General features: G+C 25.6%; 1 protein-coding gene across 1 annotated transcript in view; it reads left to right on the forward strand.

Annotated features, from left to right (window-relative positions):
* Positions 1 to 5,396: 5,396 nt before the first annotated feature.
* LOC145836486 (3'-5' RNA helicase YTHDC2-like) overlaps positions 5,397 to 19,249 on the forward strand; it is a 31,640-nt gene continuing 17,787 nt past the window's right edge. The window contains exons 1-18 of the mRNA XM_082944283.1: positions 5,397 to 5,523; positions 6,761 to 6,851; positions 7,701 to 7,820; positions 8,083 to 8,156; positions 8,616 to 8,818; positions 9,185 to 9,351; positions 9,686 to 9,788; positions 10,154 to 10,316; positions 10,542 to 10,596; positions 12,301 to 12,425; positions 12,954 to 13,140; positions 13,543 to 13,682; positions 14,326 to 14,507; positions 14,947 to 15,125; positions 15,431 to 15,542; positions 15,690 to 15,757; positions 15,825 to 15,903; positions 16,374 to 16,455. Of these exons, the coding sequence (XP_082800409.1) occupies positions 5,430 to 5,523; positions 6,761 to 6,851; positions 7,701 to 7,820; positions 8,083 to 8,156; positions 8,616 to 8,818; positions 9,185 to 9,351; positions 9,686 to 9,788; positions 10,154 to 10,316; positions 10,542 to 10,596; positions 12,301 to 12,425; positions 12,954 to 13,140; positions 13,543 to 13,682; positions 14,326 to 14,507; positions 14,947 to 15,125; positions 15,431 to 15,542; positions 15,690 to 15,757; positions 15,825 to 15,903; positions 16,374 to 16,455 (2,224 nt within the window). The 5' untranslated portion in view covers positions 5,397 to 5,429. The remainder of the gene's footprint in view (positions 5,524 to 6,760; positions 6,852 to 7,700; positions 7,821 to 8,082; positions 8,157 to 8,615; positions 8,819 to 9,184; positions 9,352 to 9,685; positions 9,789 to 10,153; positions 10,317 to 10,541; positions 10,597 to 12,300; positions 12,426 to 12,953; positions 13,141 to 13,542; positions 13,683 to 14,325; positions 14,508 to 14,946; positions 15,126 to 15,430; positions 15,543 to 15,689; positions 15,758 to 15,824; positions 15,904 to 16,373; positions 16,456 to 19,249) is intronic.

Below are 19,249 nucleotides of genomic sequence, written 5' to 3' on the forward strand. Positions count from 1 at the left end.
AAAATAAACTAGCTTGTTATGTTGGAAAAATAATCCTTATTATATTATATTTTACTAAAACAAAGTTGTTTTATTCAACATTTGAGAGATAGCTTTTAATTTTTGAAGCTTTTAAATTCTTTAAAGCTAACCAATTTTTTCTTTAATAAACTTCAATTTCAAAAAACTAAATATGTTAAACATACTTTATAACAACTTATTTTATTGTTTCTATATCAAGTAAAAGCTTTTTAAAGCACATACTTCTTGATCAATTATCAATAAATTAGGCTAATTATATTATAATCAGCATTCATCATACTTCATATGACACATAATTTAATACTATCGTATTAGCTAAGTGGCTCTAAAACAATCAAATAAGTACAGTTTCTTATGTTAATTTAAGTTTTAATTTGTAAATGTATTAAATTCAGCAATAAAGCAAAAGACTTAAACATAAAAACTATAACCACTAAATAAAAAAGAACGACATTGTAGTTATACTATTAATATTTAAGTGGAAACATAAATTTATGTTTTTACTTAATTTTTCCTAACCCTTAAATACAAAAAAATTAAAACAAGTGATAAAAAATTGTTCTTTACTTTAACCAAACATCTAGTAGACTCATAATCAAAAAAAAAAAAAAACAATCTGAATAATTACTATTAAAGCTTATTGTTTTATTCATTTTTTATTCTTATATATTTAAAAATATATTAAATTAAGCAACGAAGGAAGTTTTAAATAAAATTAAACAAGTTTAAAAATTTTTGTTTAAGATTAGTAGTTTACTCATAGTTAAGTTACACTTATTCAAAAACAAAAAACAAAAATGTATTACTAAGACAGCTACAGTAAATAGTTTTTTCTCAAAAAGTATTATTTCCTTAGACGTTAATTTAAATTATATAATTTAATAACTTATTTATTGCATTAAATAGTAGCTTATATGTGTAACCTGTTAAGTAACTAAACTTCTTAAACAAAAAAAAATTGGCAACTGAAATAGTTTTTATAAGATAAATAACATATTTGAGGCTACAGTTAAAAATAGCTTTTCAAGTCATAAACATCTAAAACTATGCTATTTAACATTCACTCATAGAAGCTTAAAAAGTTTAAGATAAAAACAAACTTTATATATATAGTTATTGTGAAATATTTCTATGTTAAAATTATAGTAAAAAGTATGACTTTTATCACCATATAAAGCAATATATTGTGAGTTAAAAAATCAGGAGATGATAGATGATTAAGCAACGTAATCAGATTTATTTTTTAAACTGAGAAAAGTTTAACAGTATGAATTTTTATTAAAAATTACTTATATAAGTAATGAACCAACATTTAAATTAAAATACTATCTTATGTAAACTAATATAATAAAAACCATTTAAAAAAATAACTGTTGAAATCTGCTTTTGTATGAGAAAAAAACTTTTCAACAATTTTATTTTAATTGTTTATTTTTAAACTTTTCTAGCTGGCATGTATTAACTATTCTTGAACAAAACGTATCTTTTGCTGGAATAAAAATTGCTTTTGATACAGTTTATAAAACATAAATAAACTAAAGTTTTACTGAGGATTATATGAGATAAAAATGTTTCATATATGAAACAGCTGTATAAAACTGTGGTTTGTTATAAAGTGTAACATTTATAGTTAAATATTCTGAAATTTATTTTATATCTTATTGAATCTTAGCTGAAAAAAGAAAACTTTTAGAAACAATTCTATAACTTTAAATTAAACTTTATTTTGTAATAAACTTTCTTTAAAAACTTTCGTCAAAAATATTGTTTATACAAAATAAATTTAAAAATAAAAGTACGCATTATGCTAGATCACTTGTAACTGTTGATAAGAGCGGACTAAATAATTTTATATTAGTTTTATTTAATTAAATAATGTTTTTATTTTTGTATTGTACAACAATAACTATTTGTACAAATGTGTTAAACAACAACATTTTATATTAAAAATTTGTTATAGTTACTATTAAAAACAGTTAATTACTTTTATAAAATACTAAATAGTTTAGAAGTTAAAGTAATAGTTATAAATAGATTAAAACTTAAAAAAAAATAATTCGATAACTAGAACTATTGAAAGCTGATTGGTTACACGGAAAAACACATAAAAAACTAAATATATTTTATATTACTTTTCGTGGTTCTCTATAAGACATTTTGAAATAATTTTTTTTAATAAGTATTCGATTTTCATAATAGCCCATTTAGAGAGGCTCTCTGTAATAGGTATTGTCCCTATAATTTCCCTGCTTTAAAAACTAATTGGTGGCGACACGGCATCAAAAAATGACAAATATTAAAGAATTAATTGACAGTTATATTATTTACCTAAAAACTGTTAGTTACAATATTGTGGTTACTTCAAAATAAAAGTTAGTCATACAACAACTCATAGTAAAATTCAGCAGCTAACTATATTTTTACCTTTAAACTTAACTTTTATAAATCCTACTAAATATATTTTTGTAACCCATTTTAAGTTAAAATCAACTTTGTTCTTATGATAGTTAAAGTTTATGAATTTTATTATTCATCTATATAAAGTTTAAGGTCCCCTTTTTTATGTATTACTTAATTGTTTTATGTAAATATTTTATAAATAAAATAGTGCAGAAGTAAAAATTCAAAGAATTAAGTGATAAGTAGTTAAGAAGTGAAAAAAAATAAAAACTCAAACAAACATTAATTTTTAAACTTTTAACGTTTTAATTTTACAATAAAAGAAATAAACATTTTTAAAAATCACGAATGAAAATTGAGAAAACTCAATGAAACTGATAAGTAAAATCAATCAACATTTTCTAAATACCAAAGGTTTTAAATAAGTGTTCGAATCGAACAAACAAAAAATAATGGAATCAGAAGAAAAGTAAACATAGATCTAAATATTTCTAGATATTTTTGTAACTTAAAGGAAGTTTTGCAATAAATAAAAAAATTTGGAAGAAAGAAAAAGTGATTTTATATAGTACAATCGTAAACTGTTATTATTTGTTATGACTTTAAAAGTAAAACATACATTTAATTTGCCTATAAGGACTTTGACAGTAGTAAATTTAAAGTGGACAAGAGAAAAACATCTTAAATAAAAGTTTTAAATTATATATACATATATCAAAATCTCTCGAGTCTCGTCTATCGTTACGCTACAAGCGCTGCTTATAAGTTAAAAATTTTTAAATATATATTGTAACATTTTTGCTTTCATATTACTAGAATAACATAATTCAGTACATACTACATAGTGTTTATTAAATTCTATGATATATTTAAACTTTGTTATTTATAAAATAAGCAACACAGACTTATCTAAACTACGCATTAAAGTAGTTTGTTTACGAAAGTTTTTTATGAAAAAATGTTTTCTTGGAATGTTTGTTGGTTTTATTATTATACTGTTTTATAATAGTTATGTAACTAAATCGAGTTTTTCAAAACTCATTCTGAGAATCGACCACTTATAAAAAGTTATAGAAACAATTGCCTTATTGTTTTAGATCTTGACTCTTGAGTATTAACAGGTTATTATAGTTAATAACCCATTTATTTTTCTACCCTGATAGCCAAAACTGCCCCCTTTAGGAAACCTTGTTCCAGACTCTCACTTTGTCTTCAGAAAATGCTTTTAATATTTTTTTGATGTTAACTTTCAGAGCTGTGTACATTTTCCAAATTTTTTTGAAACAAATTTTTAAATTTTTTAAAACAAACCTTATGTTTTTATAAACAATATCTGATACAAAATTATTATCACTTGTTTTAAGTATTATAATAAGTTCTGAAAAAAAAAATCAACAATTTTAACAATTGTTGGAAAAGAACAAGTAAATAAAAATAAAAAAACTGTAAAATTGAAATAAAATTTATATTTGAACTTATTAGTTACTTTAATTTCTTTTTTTTTAGCTTAATGAGTAATTGAAAAATAAAATGTATAATTCTAGTTATTTTTCTGCAACCTAAGTTAAAGCCAAATGGGTAAGGAAACTTTAGAAGTAAGTCTCATAAAATTCAATACTTAGTTATAAGTTGCATTTCACTGTTTTCTCAAAATTCAAATTTATTTTTAAGTTAAAATATTCATAGAGTTCAGCAAGTTCCTTGTTGAAGTACTAAATCAAAAACCAAAAATACAACTTCAGTAAAAATCTTCCTTTCTAATCAAAAAATCTAGCCGGTGTGGTTAATTTTGGAGAGTACTATAGGTTTCTTATGGGAGGAGAAAACTAAAACTGCAAATAACTAGAAATCACTAAAAGACTTCTATCTTCTACGTTATTTTCATAATAACTTTAAACTTTCAGGAAATGTTTCTTGCAATATTGAAGAAATTATAATAGAAAAATAATTTACAGTTATGTTGACAAAATTTTAGATAGATTTTTAGTTAACTCATTTTTTTTTCACATTTTATTAAAGCCTCTCACAAAAAACCTGATCAAAATAAGATTAAATTGTGAAAAGAGTCTTTTACCTCCACTTCCTTTTGACCTTAATGATAAACTTTTACTTTAATAAAATAAAGAATGAATAGTATTGTAGAATTTGTTTAATTACAAATAAAAATAAGATTTTTTTGAATAAAAAATAAATATTTTTTTAATCTTCGGTCATAAAGTACTAAATTTTGAATTTTTTCTAATTTTTACCATAGGATTTCTTCTAATACTGTAAGTACCATTTACAGTACTACATTTACTGCTGTAACATAAAAAATTGAGATTAGTTCAAAACAAAAAATAAAATAGATTTGAAGAGTTTTTGTAAAACTCAGAGAAAATCTGTAATAAAAAATCTCTTTATTCTTGTTTATATAATTTTTCACCTTGCTGACCATTTATTTGTTTTATAGTACATAGTTTAAAAGTTCAAATAAGTGCCAATGTCAAGTTTTGTAAACAAATGTTGGACACCCCTATGGCCTTAAATAGATGTGAATTTATTTAATTATACTCAAACTACTATTTTCATTAAAAAGTGTACTTTTAATCTTATCAGGGGCAATGTCATATGGGTATGGGCAACTTAAACTATTTAAGATATTTTTTAGTTTACAATGATTATTATATTCAAACTAATAAAAGAACATTTATGCATGAAAGATAATGTATTTCAGTTGGTTTATGTTGCTCTGTCTGCTTATATCCCCTATGACTCGTCAGTGTTGCTACTGCTTGTTATAAGTTCTGCTTGTTCACTCTTTAACGTTTTTATCTTTTGAATTTATTGAAAAAAAAATTAGAAAGTAAAGTTTATAGTTGTTTTTTAGAATTATTTCAAGTAAATATATAAGTAGCTTATAGACTAGAATACACTAATATATTTTAAAATATAATAAACTAAAATTAGTTTAACATTGCAGCATTTGATTGAATAAAAAATAAAATTTTTGACAAGATCTAATAAACATGACATCTGTTTCCAAACAAGGAGTAGATGAACTCGTTGAGACAGCCATTTTGATAGCTTTCAAAAGATTTATTTTAAATGAAACTAGTTTAGGTAAGTAAATATATCAATCAACAATTTTACTTGTTTACTTTACTTATTTTTATTGATATAACCCACACAGAGAGATAATTGCAGATATTAATTTGTAGATTTTATTTCAGTAAATAATTTTTTTTAAAGATGAAAAATCTATGATATTTTTAAATGAAACAACCTTAAAAGTTTTTGTTAAAATAGCATAAAAAATAGAAATGATACAAGTTTTAAGTAGTTGGTAGCTTTCTTATTTTGTTATTGATGAAGAAGTTACAAAAAACTAAAATGTATCTCTTCCTACACTATAACTTAATTAAGTTATTAAAAAACTAAAGTTGATTAAAAAAGTTGACTAAAATAAAAATAAAAATCTCCATAATTTATAAATTGTAGCGGAAGTGAAACAACTTAGATAAATAAAATATCACTAGCTTTTAGTGTATAAACTAAAACAATGTATAATTTTAGATTTAGGTGAATTTTTATAGAAAATTTAAATCTTTTGTTTTGACTAAAGTGGGTTCAAAAACTATATATTTTAAGCTTCTATTCATGGGTAGCTATCCAATTTGCACTACAAAATTGCACGAGGGGACAAAGTTGCACAAAGATACTTTTGCACAAGGGGACAATATTGCACAAAGATAAAATTGCACAAAGACATTTTTGCACAAGTAGACAATTTTGCATGGAGACATTTTTGCATGATTTGAATTTTGTTTTTATTTTATAATAACTTTTTTTTTTCTTTTTGTTTTTTTATTAATTTATCTGTTAGTTTATTTTTTTCTGTTTTTTACTCTCATGCAAAAATGATCCTCTGTGCAATTTGTAACTCAAGCAAAATTGACCCTTGGTGCAAAATTGTCTGCGTGCAATTTTGTCTCCTTGTGCAGTTTGTGCCCTCTTGCAAAAGTATCTTTGTGCAATTTTGTTCTCGTACAATTTATTCCCCTTGTGCAATTTTGTCTTCGTGCAATTTTGACTTGTTACCTGTATTCATATCTTAAAAATTGAGTTGGTTTCAAAAAATCTGTAAATAAAATTACAAATAAACTCTAACCAGTAAACTTTTAAGTGAAAATTTCAGTAGTTTTTATTTTATAAAATGTATAAAATTAACAAACTTTTTTATAAAAACTGCATAACTTTATTTTGAGTATAAAAATAGTTAAGTTTCAATTTTTATTTGTTTAAGAAGTTTTTCACTTAGTATTAATAGTTATAAGACTAAATGTTTTTTATATCACAGAGTTGGATTTTCCATCTTCATTCACAACAACAGAAAGAGCTTTTGTGCATCAGAAAGCAACTCAACATGGTCTGGTTTCTAGAAGTATTGGGTATGTTTGTTTTTAGTAGATTAAATAAAACTTTGATATTTAAAAAAATATATTTTTATAAATTACAACAAAAGTTTACTTTAAAAAGCTTGATGTTTATTTTGTTTAGCACTTTTATTCTATTTTTTTATATATGATATTTTTGAAGTTTTTATTGCTTGATTTAAGTTTGTATACTTTCCTGCTTTTATAAAACTAATTTTACTATTTGTTTCAATCTGTAAAAGTACTTGAATTATATTTCTTTAAAACTATATCACAAAGTTTAATTTTGTATTGAAAATGATAGTTGTCAGCTAAATTTTAGTTTAAATAAACATTTCAATTTTAATTTTGAGTTCTTTATGTAAAGTTCTTATTTTTTAGCACTTTGGAAACTTTTTTTTTAACAACTATTTCTGACAACTTGTGTAGTTTTGAAGATACTTTTTAAAACCAGCTTAAAGGTTACATTTATAATTCATATAATTCGATAAATGATAACAAGCTTTTATCCAATTCAAAGTATGTTGAAGTTAAAATTTGTGTTTATTTTTATGTGAAATTATAACAAAGATATCTAGTGGTAATAGTTATTAACTGTATTTAAAGTGTTTATATAATTTACATAGTATAACATAGAAAATAAAAATTGTAAACATAGTTTAAACTTCTTATTTTTGTGTTTAAAACTGTCTAGTGTTATACTTAATTATTTTTAAAAATAGTGTTTATTTTGCCATGTTTCTAATTGATTTTGTAAACTCATGACAACTCATTATGTTGTTTTTCTTGCTTTACCAAACCCTGTAGGTAAAACATCGTAAAGTTTAGACTTTTATTTTAACTAAAATAAGTTTAACTTTACAGGAGAAGTTCTAGTAGGTATGTAACTGTCAGAAAGAAAAAGTACAAAGAGGTCATACAGAGTCCCATGATATTTTATTGCAGCCCGAATTCCAGAAGAGTTTTGCACTCTTTATTGCACAGGTAGTTGGAAATTATAGAATTTAATTTCAAAGCTTGTAAAAATATTTTAGCCAATAAAAATAAAAAATACTATTAATGTTGTTTATATTTTGCTGAATTTATATAAATTAAGTAGACCAGTTTTTAAATAGCTTAGAAAGTTTTCTAATAGGTTTTTAATTAAAGTTGTCAGAAAATTTAAGCATTTTGTTTTAGATTTTTGTTTTGACAAAAGAAGAACAAAATACTTTAGCTTAATTTTTATTTATAAAACTTTATTTAGATGGCCAGTCAGGCAAAAAGAAAAGCAAGATGTTTATTTTAGCAGTGAAAAGTCAATGTATAACCAAGTGACAGGTTTTTGTTATATAAATGTATCAAAACTACTAAATTTTGTTAATTCGATTTATGACTTGTTAAATATGTTTAGCATTTGTATTTATTATTTAATTTATAATTTAATGGTTTTGATTTGAATGCACTAACAGTTATTATACTTTTTTTAAAGAGCAGGAAAACTGAACTATAAATTGAAAATATGTTCCTATTTTTCTCGATAAAAATTATAAAAAGGAGTATAAAAAGATTCCATTTATATCTGTTTTAATTCTTTGATGCTTAAGTCTTTGAATTCAGCTAGTTTCTAATCTCATATATATTCTATTGTTACTTGTTTATGTTAAAATAGTGTTAAGATATTGATAAAATTTACGCTTTAAACTTATTAAATCATTAATATAATAAATTTAATTAGAATATATATTTTTTTATGTTGTAAAACTAAGAAATGCAAGTAAAACAAATGTTTGTCTGCAGACTTCAGGTCAGACATCAACAAACCAAGCGGCAGATTACCCGATGGAATTCCCCAGGTTCCCGCCAAAAGACAGAGTTCAAAGTTCGACATTCACCGTAATAATCTTCCCATAATGATGAGCAGGGAAGAAATACTAAATAAGATAAGGAGAAAGAAGGTGCTGATCATACAGGGAAGCGCCGGTGTTGGTAAGACTACTCAGGTGGGAAATTATTCTGTCAATAAACTATATTGTTATTTGTATACTAAAGTACGATTTTTTACATATTCGTTAACTTTACAACATACTCTCCATTGAATATTACAGTTTTGTTTATATGTTTTGCCAAACTTTACAATAATTTTCAACTTGTTTCAGTATTGTCGAGTCCAAACAACTTGAAAACATCATTAGTTTAAGAGCAAAACTGATATTTATATTAAGTTTGTTGATTTTTAAAAGTCAAGTTTGTTATTTATATTTTTTTTTCAATAGCATTAAATTAAATAAAAATAATCTTTTTATCAAACTATTTCTCACTGACTGAGTCAAACTGAAACATTTGCTAAATTAATCCTTACTCAAAAGGTACCCCAGTTTATATTGGACGAGTGCATGCAAACGAAGGAGGCTTGCAGGATAATATCCAGTCAACCTCACCGTATATCAGCAGTGAGCATGGCTGAGAGGGTGGCCATTGAGAGGGGGGAGTGTGTCGGGCAGACGATTGGGTACCAGATCAGGCTTGAAAGCAGGTTTAATGAAAAATTAAGTTTTAATACAACTTTAAATAATAAGTCAAGCAGATAATAGAGTATCAGATCAGGCTTGAGAGCAGATTTGTATAATGAAAAGTAGTAAAATATAATAATTAGTATAAAAAATAGAAAAATTTGGTACACCATAGAGTTTCAGATCGGGCTTTAAAGCAGGTTGGAACAATGAAAAGTAATTTATAGAATAATTGATATAAGCATAAACAAAAAGTCGGGCAGATAATTTGGTATCAGTTATGACTTGAGAGCAGGTTAAACTGTTTCAAATGAATGGTTATGTCTATACAAAATAACACATTTTCTGTTTTTTCAGGGCTTCACCAAGAACTCTACTGACTTTTTGCACGAACGGAGTTTTACTGAGAACTTTGATGTCGAAAGGAAACCTCATGAAGAGCATTACTCACATTATTATCGTAAATATTAGATTGTTTATAATTTGCTTCAATAAGACACAAAAAATAATTATGTAGAATTTTTTTTCACTTGAATTGTTACGCTTTTTCTTCAAAGTTAAAAAAAAGGTTATTTGATAATACAAATCTTTAGCCTTTATCCTGAAAATACGACTTGTGAACATTTTTTTGCTATTGATTTTAAAAACTAAAATGTTTACATAGATTAAAGTTAAAAAATAATATGGAAAAGTTGACCACTTTTAAAATTTACTTACTATACACTTATCAATTAGAATTGTAGCTTTAAGAAAAAAAAAAACAGCAAAGTCATTTTTACTTGTGCTAAGTAAGTATAAAATAAGAAAATAAAAACTAAAACAAAGGATGAAGTGAACGAAAGAGACCACTACAGCGACTTTGTGCTGGTTAAATTGCGCCACTTGCTTGCAAATGAAAACAACAAAAACTTCAAACTTATTTTGCTGACTTCTAGCCAGAACATTCACGTTTACCAGCAGTATTTCAAAGATGCCGCCGTTGTAAAATGTTTGTTTGTCTATTAACCAAAAAAAGCTTTTCTAATTACAAAACAGTAATTGCCTTGTTCTTAAATAATATTTTGAATCTTCAGGATGTGTTTTTTAAGTAAAAGTAAAATAAATTGTAATAAGGTTTTATCTTTTTTTACTAAACAAAAATACTAAGTTTTGACTAAATTATTTGTAAACTCAGAAATTTTTAAATTAATTAAATACTTCAAATCTATTTCAGTATCAAACAATTCGCAAGAAGTGAAAGAGTTGTTTTTGGATGACATTTTAAACAGGTAAAAAATACTATTAAAATCAAGTTTCTATTGATTTATATTTAAACAAGTATTTTTTAGCACTGGATTTCTTGACAGAGAAGTCAGTCATTTGCGACAGGAAAATCAAAAAGGTCATTTGAATAAGTTTTTAGACGTTTGTAATATATTAATGACTTCATTGAATTACCATTTAGTTTACAATGTGTAGTGGTGAAAATATTTTTTGATGAATATATCAAGTACTTCATAATCAGTACATTAAAAAAAGACAATTTTTGTAATAGTAAATAAATGACCAGAAATTATTTAATTTATTGATTGGTTATTAAACAAAACATTTTTTTTCAATTTTGCAGTACAATGTATTCTATATATTTAATACCGTAAAGCATATTTTAAATAAAATACATAATTAAAAACCTGTAAATTATATTTTTCTTAGTACAAAGCTGAAACGTGGTTGCTACTCTTTTATTTGTAAAGCTTTTGTGTCATTTAAAAACTGTTTAATTAATTAAATGTAAAATGAGCAACTGTAAATAAAATAAACCCATAATCATTTTCACGGTTGAACATTTTTCATCTAAGGTTCTACAATACTTATGTTTTTTATTAAACTATTTGAACGTTTAAATATTGCATTTTAGTTTTAAGCCAAGCATCTAAATTGAAGGAATGGCTCACTAAAGAAAACGGACTGATATCTAATGACAGTTTGGTTTGTGGAGTTTTAGTTATTTTATGATACAAGTGTTTTTAAATCCGTAAAAAGTTATTAAACTTTTATTTGTTCTGGTAATATGTCAAGTGTTTTAATGTTTGTAATAAAATATAAAGTACATAAAGTTTTTTTCTTTAAATTAATCATACGTACAAGTTTAATAATGTAGGATAATGTATAATTTAACGAATCTTTTTGTTATTACTTAAATTTTGATACTTTTATTTTAAACCAATCTGGATGCTTGTTTTTCAAACGCATATTCTTATACATTAAACACTAAAAATTTTATGTCTTGAAAGTTTGTAAAAACAAAGGAAAGTCTTCACGTAATTATAGCTTTTTTACCTAATCAACTAACTAAGAATAAATCTTTTTTAAGAATAATGCGTATTAAAATTTTTGTGTGACAAGGTAATAGACAGTAGTTATAATTTTTTCTAGCATGAATCTTCTTATAAGGATGATTCTTTGGATCATGAAGTGCAAAACATAACTATGAAAAACTCAGGGTTAGTAGATTAAGCAATGTTTTAAAGCTTTTGATTTTTAAACTTAAATGTGTTGCTTTATTTTCGAATATTTGTATTTTAATATAAAAAGTAATTACTACGTGAAAATAGAAAATTAATAAAATTCACTTTACATTAACTTGTAAATTCAGTAAGCAATTAAAAAATATAATTAAAATAAGATTATCTTGTTTTTTAAATTGTTACTAAATATAACATTAATTTAAAAAATATTAAATAGTGGAATAATTATTCAAAAATTTCATATGTTTTTAAACTAAAAATTACTTGTATAAAATGAGTTTTGTTAATGCCTTTATCTTAAAACCTCCTCCTTATATTTGTTAGAACCCTTTTTTCTGAGTTCAAAGTTAAGTCAACTTATTTTATGTTATTCTTCGTAATTTCTAAACCCAAATAAACATTTTATAAACCTTTGCAAACAATTTGTCATATCAGTAGGTTAATTAAAGAATACATCTTATGCAGAGACAGAGATTTACTGGATGGAAATTTGAGCAAGTTTGAGAAATTGATTCAAAACGCCTGGTTCAATAAAAACCTCCAATCGCTTGATGAAGTTTACAAGATGATAACTTGCAACAAAATTTCTGGTTTGTATGTCTTAAAAAATATTATTTTCAATTTTTTATATGATTTTTGTCAAATGATGAGGATGAAATTTGACAGAGTTTGTATCAGAAAAAATGGTTCAATCAAGACTTTTTTGTTTTAGAATTTTTTAGCGAAAACTTTTGAAGAATTTTTGTTCACTTGTAACAAAATATTTGGTTATTTGATTTTTATGTAATCTGTGTATAATTTTATGTTTTATTTCATCTAAAGTTATGAGCATAGTAATTTAAAAAAAAATTAAAAAAAAAATTGAATGAGTATATTCAGAACAAGACTTTTTAAAACTTTGTACTTTTGTTTTAAAATAACTTATCTCTAGTTTTTCAAAATATTTGTTTTGAAGATTTTTTTCAGATTAAATTAAAAAAATCTTTGCTAATATAGTTAGACAAATGTTTATGAACACATTATGAACTCTTTATCTTGTAACTGAGTAATTTTTTGTTGATCATGACGTAAGCAGTATCAATATAGAAGTTGTTTTGATCGTAATTATGACGACACAGCGGACACGCGTCACAGCAAGTCGGGCGTGACGGCGCTGATGGTGGCCAGTTGGCATGGCGACGCGGAATCGGTCGACAAGCTGTTGCAGTGCGGGGCCGACCCCAACTTGAAAGCGCCGAACAAAATGGTCAGTTTCGATTTTGCGCAGAAGAACAACCACAAGGACCTCTGTGTTTTTCTCAAAAAGTTTGTTTTGTTGGACTTGTATAAATTACGACAAACTTTTCAGACTACCAGAGACATTATGCAAAAAGAACGTTATAAATACAATGCTCATTTCTCAAATGCTTATTTTGTTGAAATTAATATAAATAGTTTTTCAAACTTACTAAAAAATTTTCCTGAAGTAACAGTTAAAAGCTAAAAAAGATCTAAAAAGTAATGAGAAGGTTATAGCTACTACATCATGCTTATTAAAGATTAAGATGTGTTTTTTTCTGAATACTTGCAATTGAGAATTTTTTAATAGTTTTTAGATAATGTAACGAAATAAATACTATTTTAAACTTTTTCTCTCTAGACTTTTTTCGCAAATTAAAAACAATTTTACACATGTTTCTGTGCTCGTATTAATAAATTATTTAACAGCATTACAAAGCAATCCTCTTGTGAAAGTTCAGAAGAAAAGGACGTTATAAGTTTGTACAACACGAAAAAGCCGGGAAAAAATGTTGATTTTGACCTGGTCATCAGAATACTGGAAGATATTTGCATGCAGCCCGGACAAGGTTTGTTGTGATATTTATAGTCGAGTATAAAATGTTATGTAAAACAATAGTTTTTAAATGGTAAATGGACAAAATTAGTTGTTGTCGTTTCGATATTTTTAAGTAGAATACAGCATAGTTTAGTTGAATAGAAAAGTAATTTGTAATTCAATGCAGAAAAAAAAGTTGCCAAATAAATTGATCTATTTTTTTAACAAAGAAAAATTAAACTTTTTAACGTTGCACTTAACTAAAGCTATCAAATTTAATTATTTATCGTTATATAGTTTATACTATTGTTATATTAGTTTTACCAAAACAAAAAAAAAGTTTTAGGTGTGAGCTATCAGACCTTTGAATTTTTTATCATTATATATAATCAAAAAGCACGTTTCAACTCCATATTTACTATAATTTATATTTTAAATATAAATTAAATTTTTCCATATACACTAATTCCACATGAAACAGGCACAGTGTTGATCCTGCTTCCAACTTATGAATAAATAAATTTTGATAAAAGTTAAATTTTTTAATGTACAGTACATATTGAGAATAATTATAAGGTCGTTTATATTGTTAGTTATAATATTTAACTATATTGTTGTATAATTTCACCTCATTTAGTTATTATGTAATAATCAACTACTTAACAAATCTCCAGGCACGGTGTTGATCCTGCTTCCAACTTACGACGACATAATCCAACTTCGCGACTTCATCAAGTCCCACTCCAGACTGTCTGACAACTCGTCGATGTGGATATTCATATTGCTGGGTGTGCTGCAAACTTCCAGCGATCAGAAGCAAGCTTTCCAGCCAGCCCCCGCAGGAACCAGGAAAATTGTGAGAATTTTGTATAAATTATGTTTTGTTATTTATGAATTTTTGTTGTTTTTAAAAAGATTTTTCAACCACAGTTTTAGATAAAAACTAATAAGATTTTTTAAAAATGAAAAGTCATTTGTTAGAAGAAACTTTTTTTAATTGTTAGAAAATAAACTAGATTGTTGACCCATATTTTTTTGTTAGTTTGGATAGGTATGTATAATTATCCTTAAAAAATGCTTGAAATGTATACTTTTAAAAGGAATAACTCATTTTAACTTAATATCAAAATAAAGGGTGGTCAATTTAAAAGCTTTTTTTGCCAGGTTTTCGACAATAGTTAACTATTTTCATTGCACGAAGTATAATTCAACAATGTTAAGTTTTATAATATCCACAATATTTTTTCTCACACAGGTGAAAGTTTGTAATTTTGTATAAAAACTTTTCCCACCAGGTATTAGCGGACAGCATAGCGGAGAGCGCGGTGACGGTCGATGACGTCAGCTACGTCATAGACAGCGGATTGCACACAGTGACGTCATACTGCTCCAAGTCGTCGTGCTCGGTCAAGAGTGTCGAGTGGGTTTCGCGGGAAAATGTACGGTTGAGAGCAGGGTTGGCCGGAAGATCGAGGTATTAATAACTGTTCAGTTCATCTTTCTTCTGTGACAACTAAATGAAGAATGTTCTTTATGTATTTAAAGATTCTGTAATTATAAAAGTTTTCTCTGTAATAAGTAAATTGTACAGCCAATAGTGATGGTTCTTTAGTAAAAGCTTTGTCGTAAATTTTGTTTTTGGTATTAAAGCTCTTTCTTACAGGAGAAAAATAGAATTTATCAACTTAATTGATTTTTTTGCACGTTGCTTGCTTTTTACTCACAACAGTATAAAGTACTAAACTAAAGCCTGGCTCTCAACAACAAACCTTCACACAGCGACCCGGGAACTTGCTACCACTTGTTCACCAAATCACTGATGAACTCACGCATGACCGACCACGCCAAAGCCCAGCTGACAAGAAGATCACTGCACGACCTGTGCTTGCAAGTGAGGATTTAAAAAAAAATCTTTATACTTTGACTCACGATATTCTTAGAGTTTTTATTTGTAGTATACCATCTAGCAATACGTTTGTAGCCTGACTAAAGCTTTCAAATCTTTTTTTAACTTTTAGCTCTAATAAACTGTCAACAGGTGAGGATGGTTTCAACAAACAGTCACAACTACGCGGGGGAACAGACGTCGGCGAACTCAAACGAGAGGTTACATTTATATTAAAACATTTGTATATGAAATATTCATGCGTAACAATTTGTGTTTTTTATAAAGGTCGATTGTGAGCTACTTCATGGAGGCGCCGGTGAAGCCGCCCGTTGAGAATATTACAAGAGCAATCACTAATTTGAAGGTTTGTAGATAAATAATAAAAGCTATGATAAGTGCACTTTAAATTAGTACTTGGCGATTAGTCGGGGTTGCTGCTTTATTGACATGAAAGTCAAAGATGTGTTGCATATGTGAAAACCTATTTTTTTGTGTTTAAAAACATAAGAGCCATCTGCAAGCGACATACAGTTGTCATGAAAGACAGAATAATTTTATATTTAGAAAAACTTTTTTATTGTTATTTTTTTGTTTAAACGTCGTAACGTCGTGGAAGCAATCAGCTTTTTTGAGATTTCCAAAATAAATAAAGCTTTATTTATTGATACCAATGCTTGAAGTATTAATACAACAGGATATTAATCAAAAAGACTCAAAACCTGAAATATTTGGATTTTTTTCGTGGCTAGTGTTTTTAAAATAACCATAGTTCAAATACAGTTTTTTATGTGAACTACTCAATTAATTTGAATATATATTTATCAAGTTTTGTAGGAAATAGAAGCATTGGACTCGCTGGCGAACGTAACAGAGTTGGGAAAACACCTCATTGATCTTCCTATTGAGCCTAGACTCGGTTTGTTGAATAGATATACACTTTTTAACAATTTTTATTATAAAACATTAATCAAAAACATAAAATTTATTGAAAGTTTACGTATAATTAAAATTTATGTTTGTTTATAATAATAAAAAGTATATTAACTGTTTTAAGAATATTGAAGTGTCGTTATATTTTTATTTACAAATTGCTCTACCCAGTAATAAAGTATTAAAAGTGATGTTTATAAAGTTTTGAAGTTTGTTTTTTATTTAGTTTTCCAGCATAAAATTGTACTTTTTATATTTCTTCGTCGTTAATTTTATAAAAACTATATTTTGTTCATTCCAATCCACTGCTTTTCAATTTTTTCTTAACAAAATAAGTACAGAATAGAGCCACAGAAACGTAAGTTATATCAATTATAATTGAGGCAGATGTTTATATATACTTTGTAAAATGTATAAGATGTAACCTTATAAGGCGTTAAATTCTGGAGATCCTGATAAGATAAGCTTATCGGTATATATACCACAGATGTTTTTGTGTCAAAACTTTATTCCGACTAACGGCGTTTCACTGCTCTCAAATAAATTAAAAAAAAAATTATTTAGTAAATAATACCTAATAAAAACTTCTATCTCTTTATAGTTATTGCATTTAACATAACAATTATCGATTCTATTACAATTTTTAAAGCATTTTTGAAGTTTAAAAATCTATTAAATGTAATTAAATAAATTTCTCTGTTTGTAATATTATATTTTGGATTTTATTTTGAAGGCATTTAAAAATATTTGTACACTCTTAAATGCGCATTGGTTAATTGCTCACTTTAAAAAGGTTGATTAAATAACCTGAAGTTTCAAAATATTTTTTGATACTTTTTAGCACACTAGTTTATCAACAGTTGTTTTTTTTATGATCTAACAAAATATAATATTTTTAATTGATTAGCATGATTGTTGTTGCTTTTTAAGTTTAACTAATTACAACAATGAACATTGCTTGTTTTTCTAATAATATGAGTTAAAGTTTAAACAATAATAAAAGACTTTAAAAAACAGCTATAAAAATATTCCGTATGACTCTAGAGAATGATTACTGAATCAAGGAGTTTAAAAAATAATCTTTAAATCTAATAAGTTTTAAATATTCGTATCATTTTTTTTCTTATTTGTATAATATTTTATTTTAATGATTAGTGTATAAAGTTAAACAAATATATTAAGCTACTTTATATTTGTGTTTCTTAAACCGTTAATCTTGTTTTTTTTGAATTTTTAGATTTCAAAAATCGTAATAATGCATGTTTTATACCTAGAGTATTTTGCAACCGACAAAAAAAACGGATTTACTAGAAAAGGTCTTTGGCATGCCACCGTAAACTAAAAAAGAAAAACTACTCTAGTAAAAAGGAATAGGAAACTCATTACATGCAAGTATTAAAACTGTTACAAAATAAGATAACTATGTTAAGAACAAACTTGAAAATATTTGTCATAAAAACCTTAGATTTGCTTGTGTATTACATTCTTGTAAAATACGTCGCGGGCCGCAAGTTCCTGTTTGCGGAAAACTCCCTATGTGGCTTTCGATTTGCCGAACTCAGCTATTCAGAATATTTTATGAAACACATGTTTCAAATCTACTTAGTTATAGATCAATTGTTTTTTCACCAATAACACACAACTTTTTCTATCAAAGCAAAAGGATTATGTTTTATCAATTTTCGTTGCACATGAAACTAATAGTGACGTAGTTAGTCGATAATTTGAAGTGAATTTTATTTTTTATAAATATATATTTTGCTTGATGTACCTGCTGAACTTTGAGACGTTCGCTAGTTAATTTTTAATTTCTGAAGCACCTTAATTGCTTTTACTGAGTTTAATTTTTTTTTTCACCTTCCAATATAGACATGTTAAATAATTAGAAACGAGGTTCATACGCGTCAGGCAAAATATTTTTTTTTGGAAATACGGAAATTTGTCAGTTCAATAGCTTGAAAGCTTTTAAATTTCCAAACGAAATTCTTATAATTGATGCATATAACAATATAAGTTATGAAAGCAACATTTTTCATCAATATTATTACTATTTTAAAAGCATTATCCAAGTTTGAAACTTCATGTAATGTAGTTAAATAACTAACTGTGTTTGTAATGTTTAGATCAATGTTTTTGTTTGAAGCTACTTAAGTACGCATCGATAAAATATTCACCTTTAAAAATTGATTAAATAACCTAAAATTGCTAATATATTAACTGGTACTTCTCAGTTACAGTTTTTTTCATTACAATTTATTATTTTATGATGTAATAGGATATTTATTGTGTGTTATTGTTTTCTTTTGATAAAATTTAACTAATTGCAAAACTGAAAATTCTTGTTTTCTTCCCTAAACATCTTAAATTTAAGGTATTACCAATAAGAGACTTTTTAAAAATATTTCTAAATTACTTTGAAGAGTTAAGTATGTAGTATGATTTATTTTGTGTAATTTTGTCTGAATTTTTAAATAAAATTTAACTGATTACAATAAGCCGCTTTACAATTATGTTTGTAAATGCTTTGGGAATTTTTTTTGAGAATGAAAAACCGTGTTTATGAATTAAAACATCGTAATACTTCAATTTTTCTAGTTGTAGTATTTTCCAGCTAATGGGCCTGTTTCACTAGAAAAAGTCCTTTGCAAGCCACCTTAAAAATAAAAAAAACTATACTAATAGATATAAAAAAAAAAGGCTGTAAGCGAATAAGCCAAAAATAAGCCTAACTCATGATTATTTTAAAGCTATTTCTAAAATGTTTGTTTAAAAATTCTTAG

The sequence above is a fragment of the Thalia democratica genome, chromosome 5 (assembly GCF_965202585.1).
Source record: "Thalia democratica chromosome 5, ktThaDemo2.hap1.1, whole genome shotgun sequence".
Lineage (NCBI taxonomy): Eukaryota > Metazoa > Chordata > Thaliacea > Salpida > Salpidae > Thalia > Thalia democratica.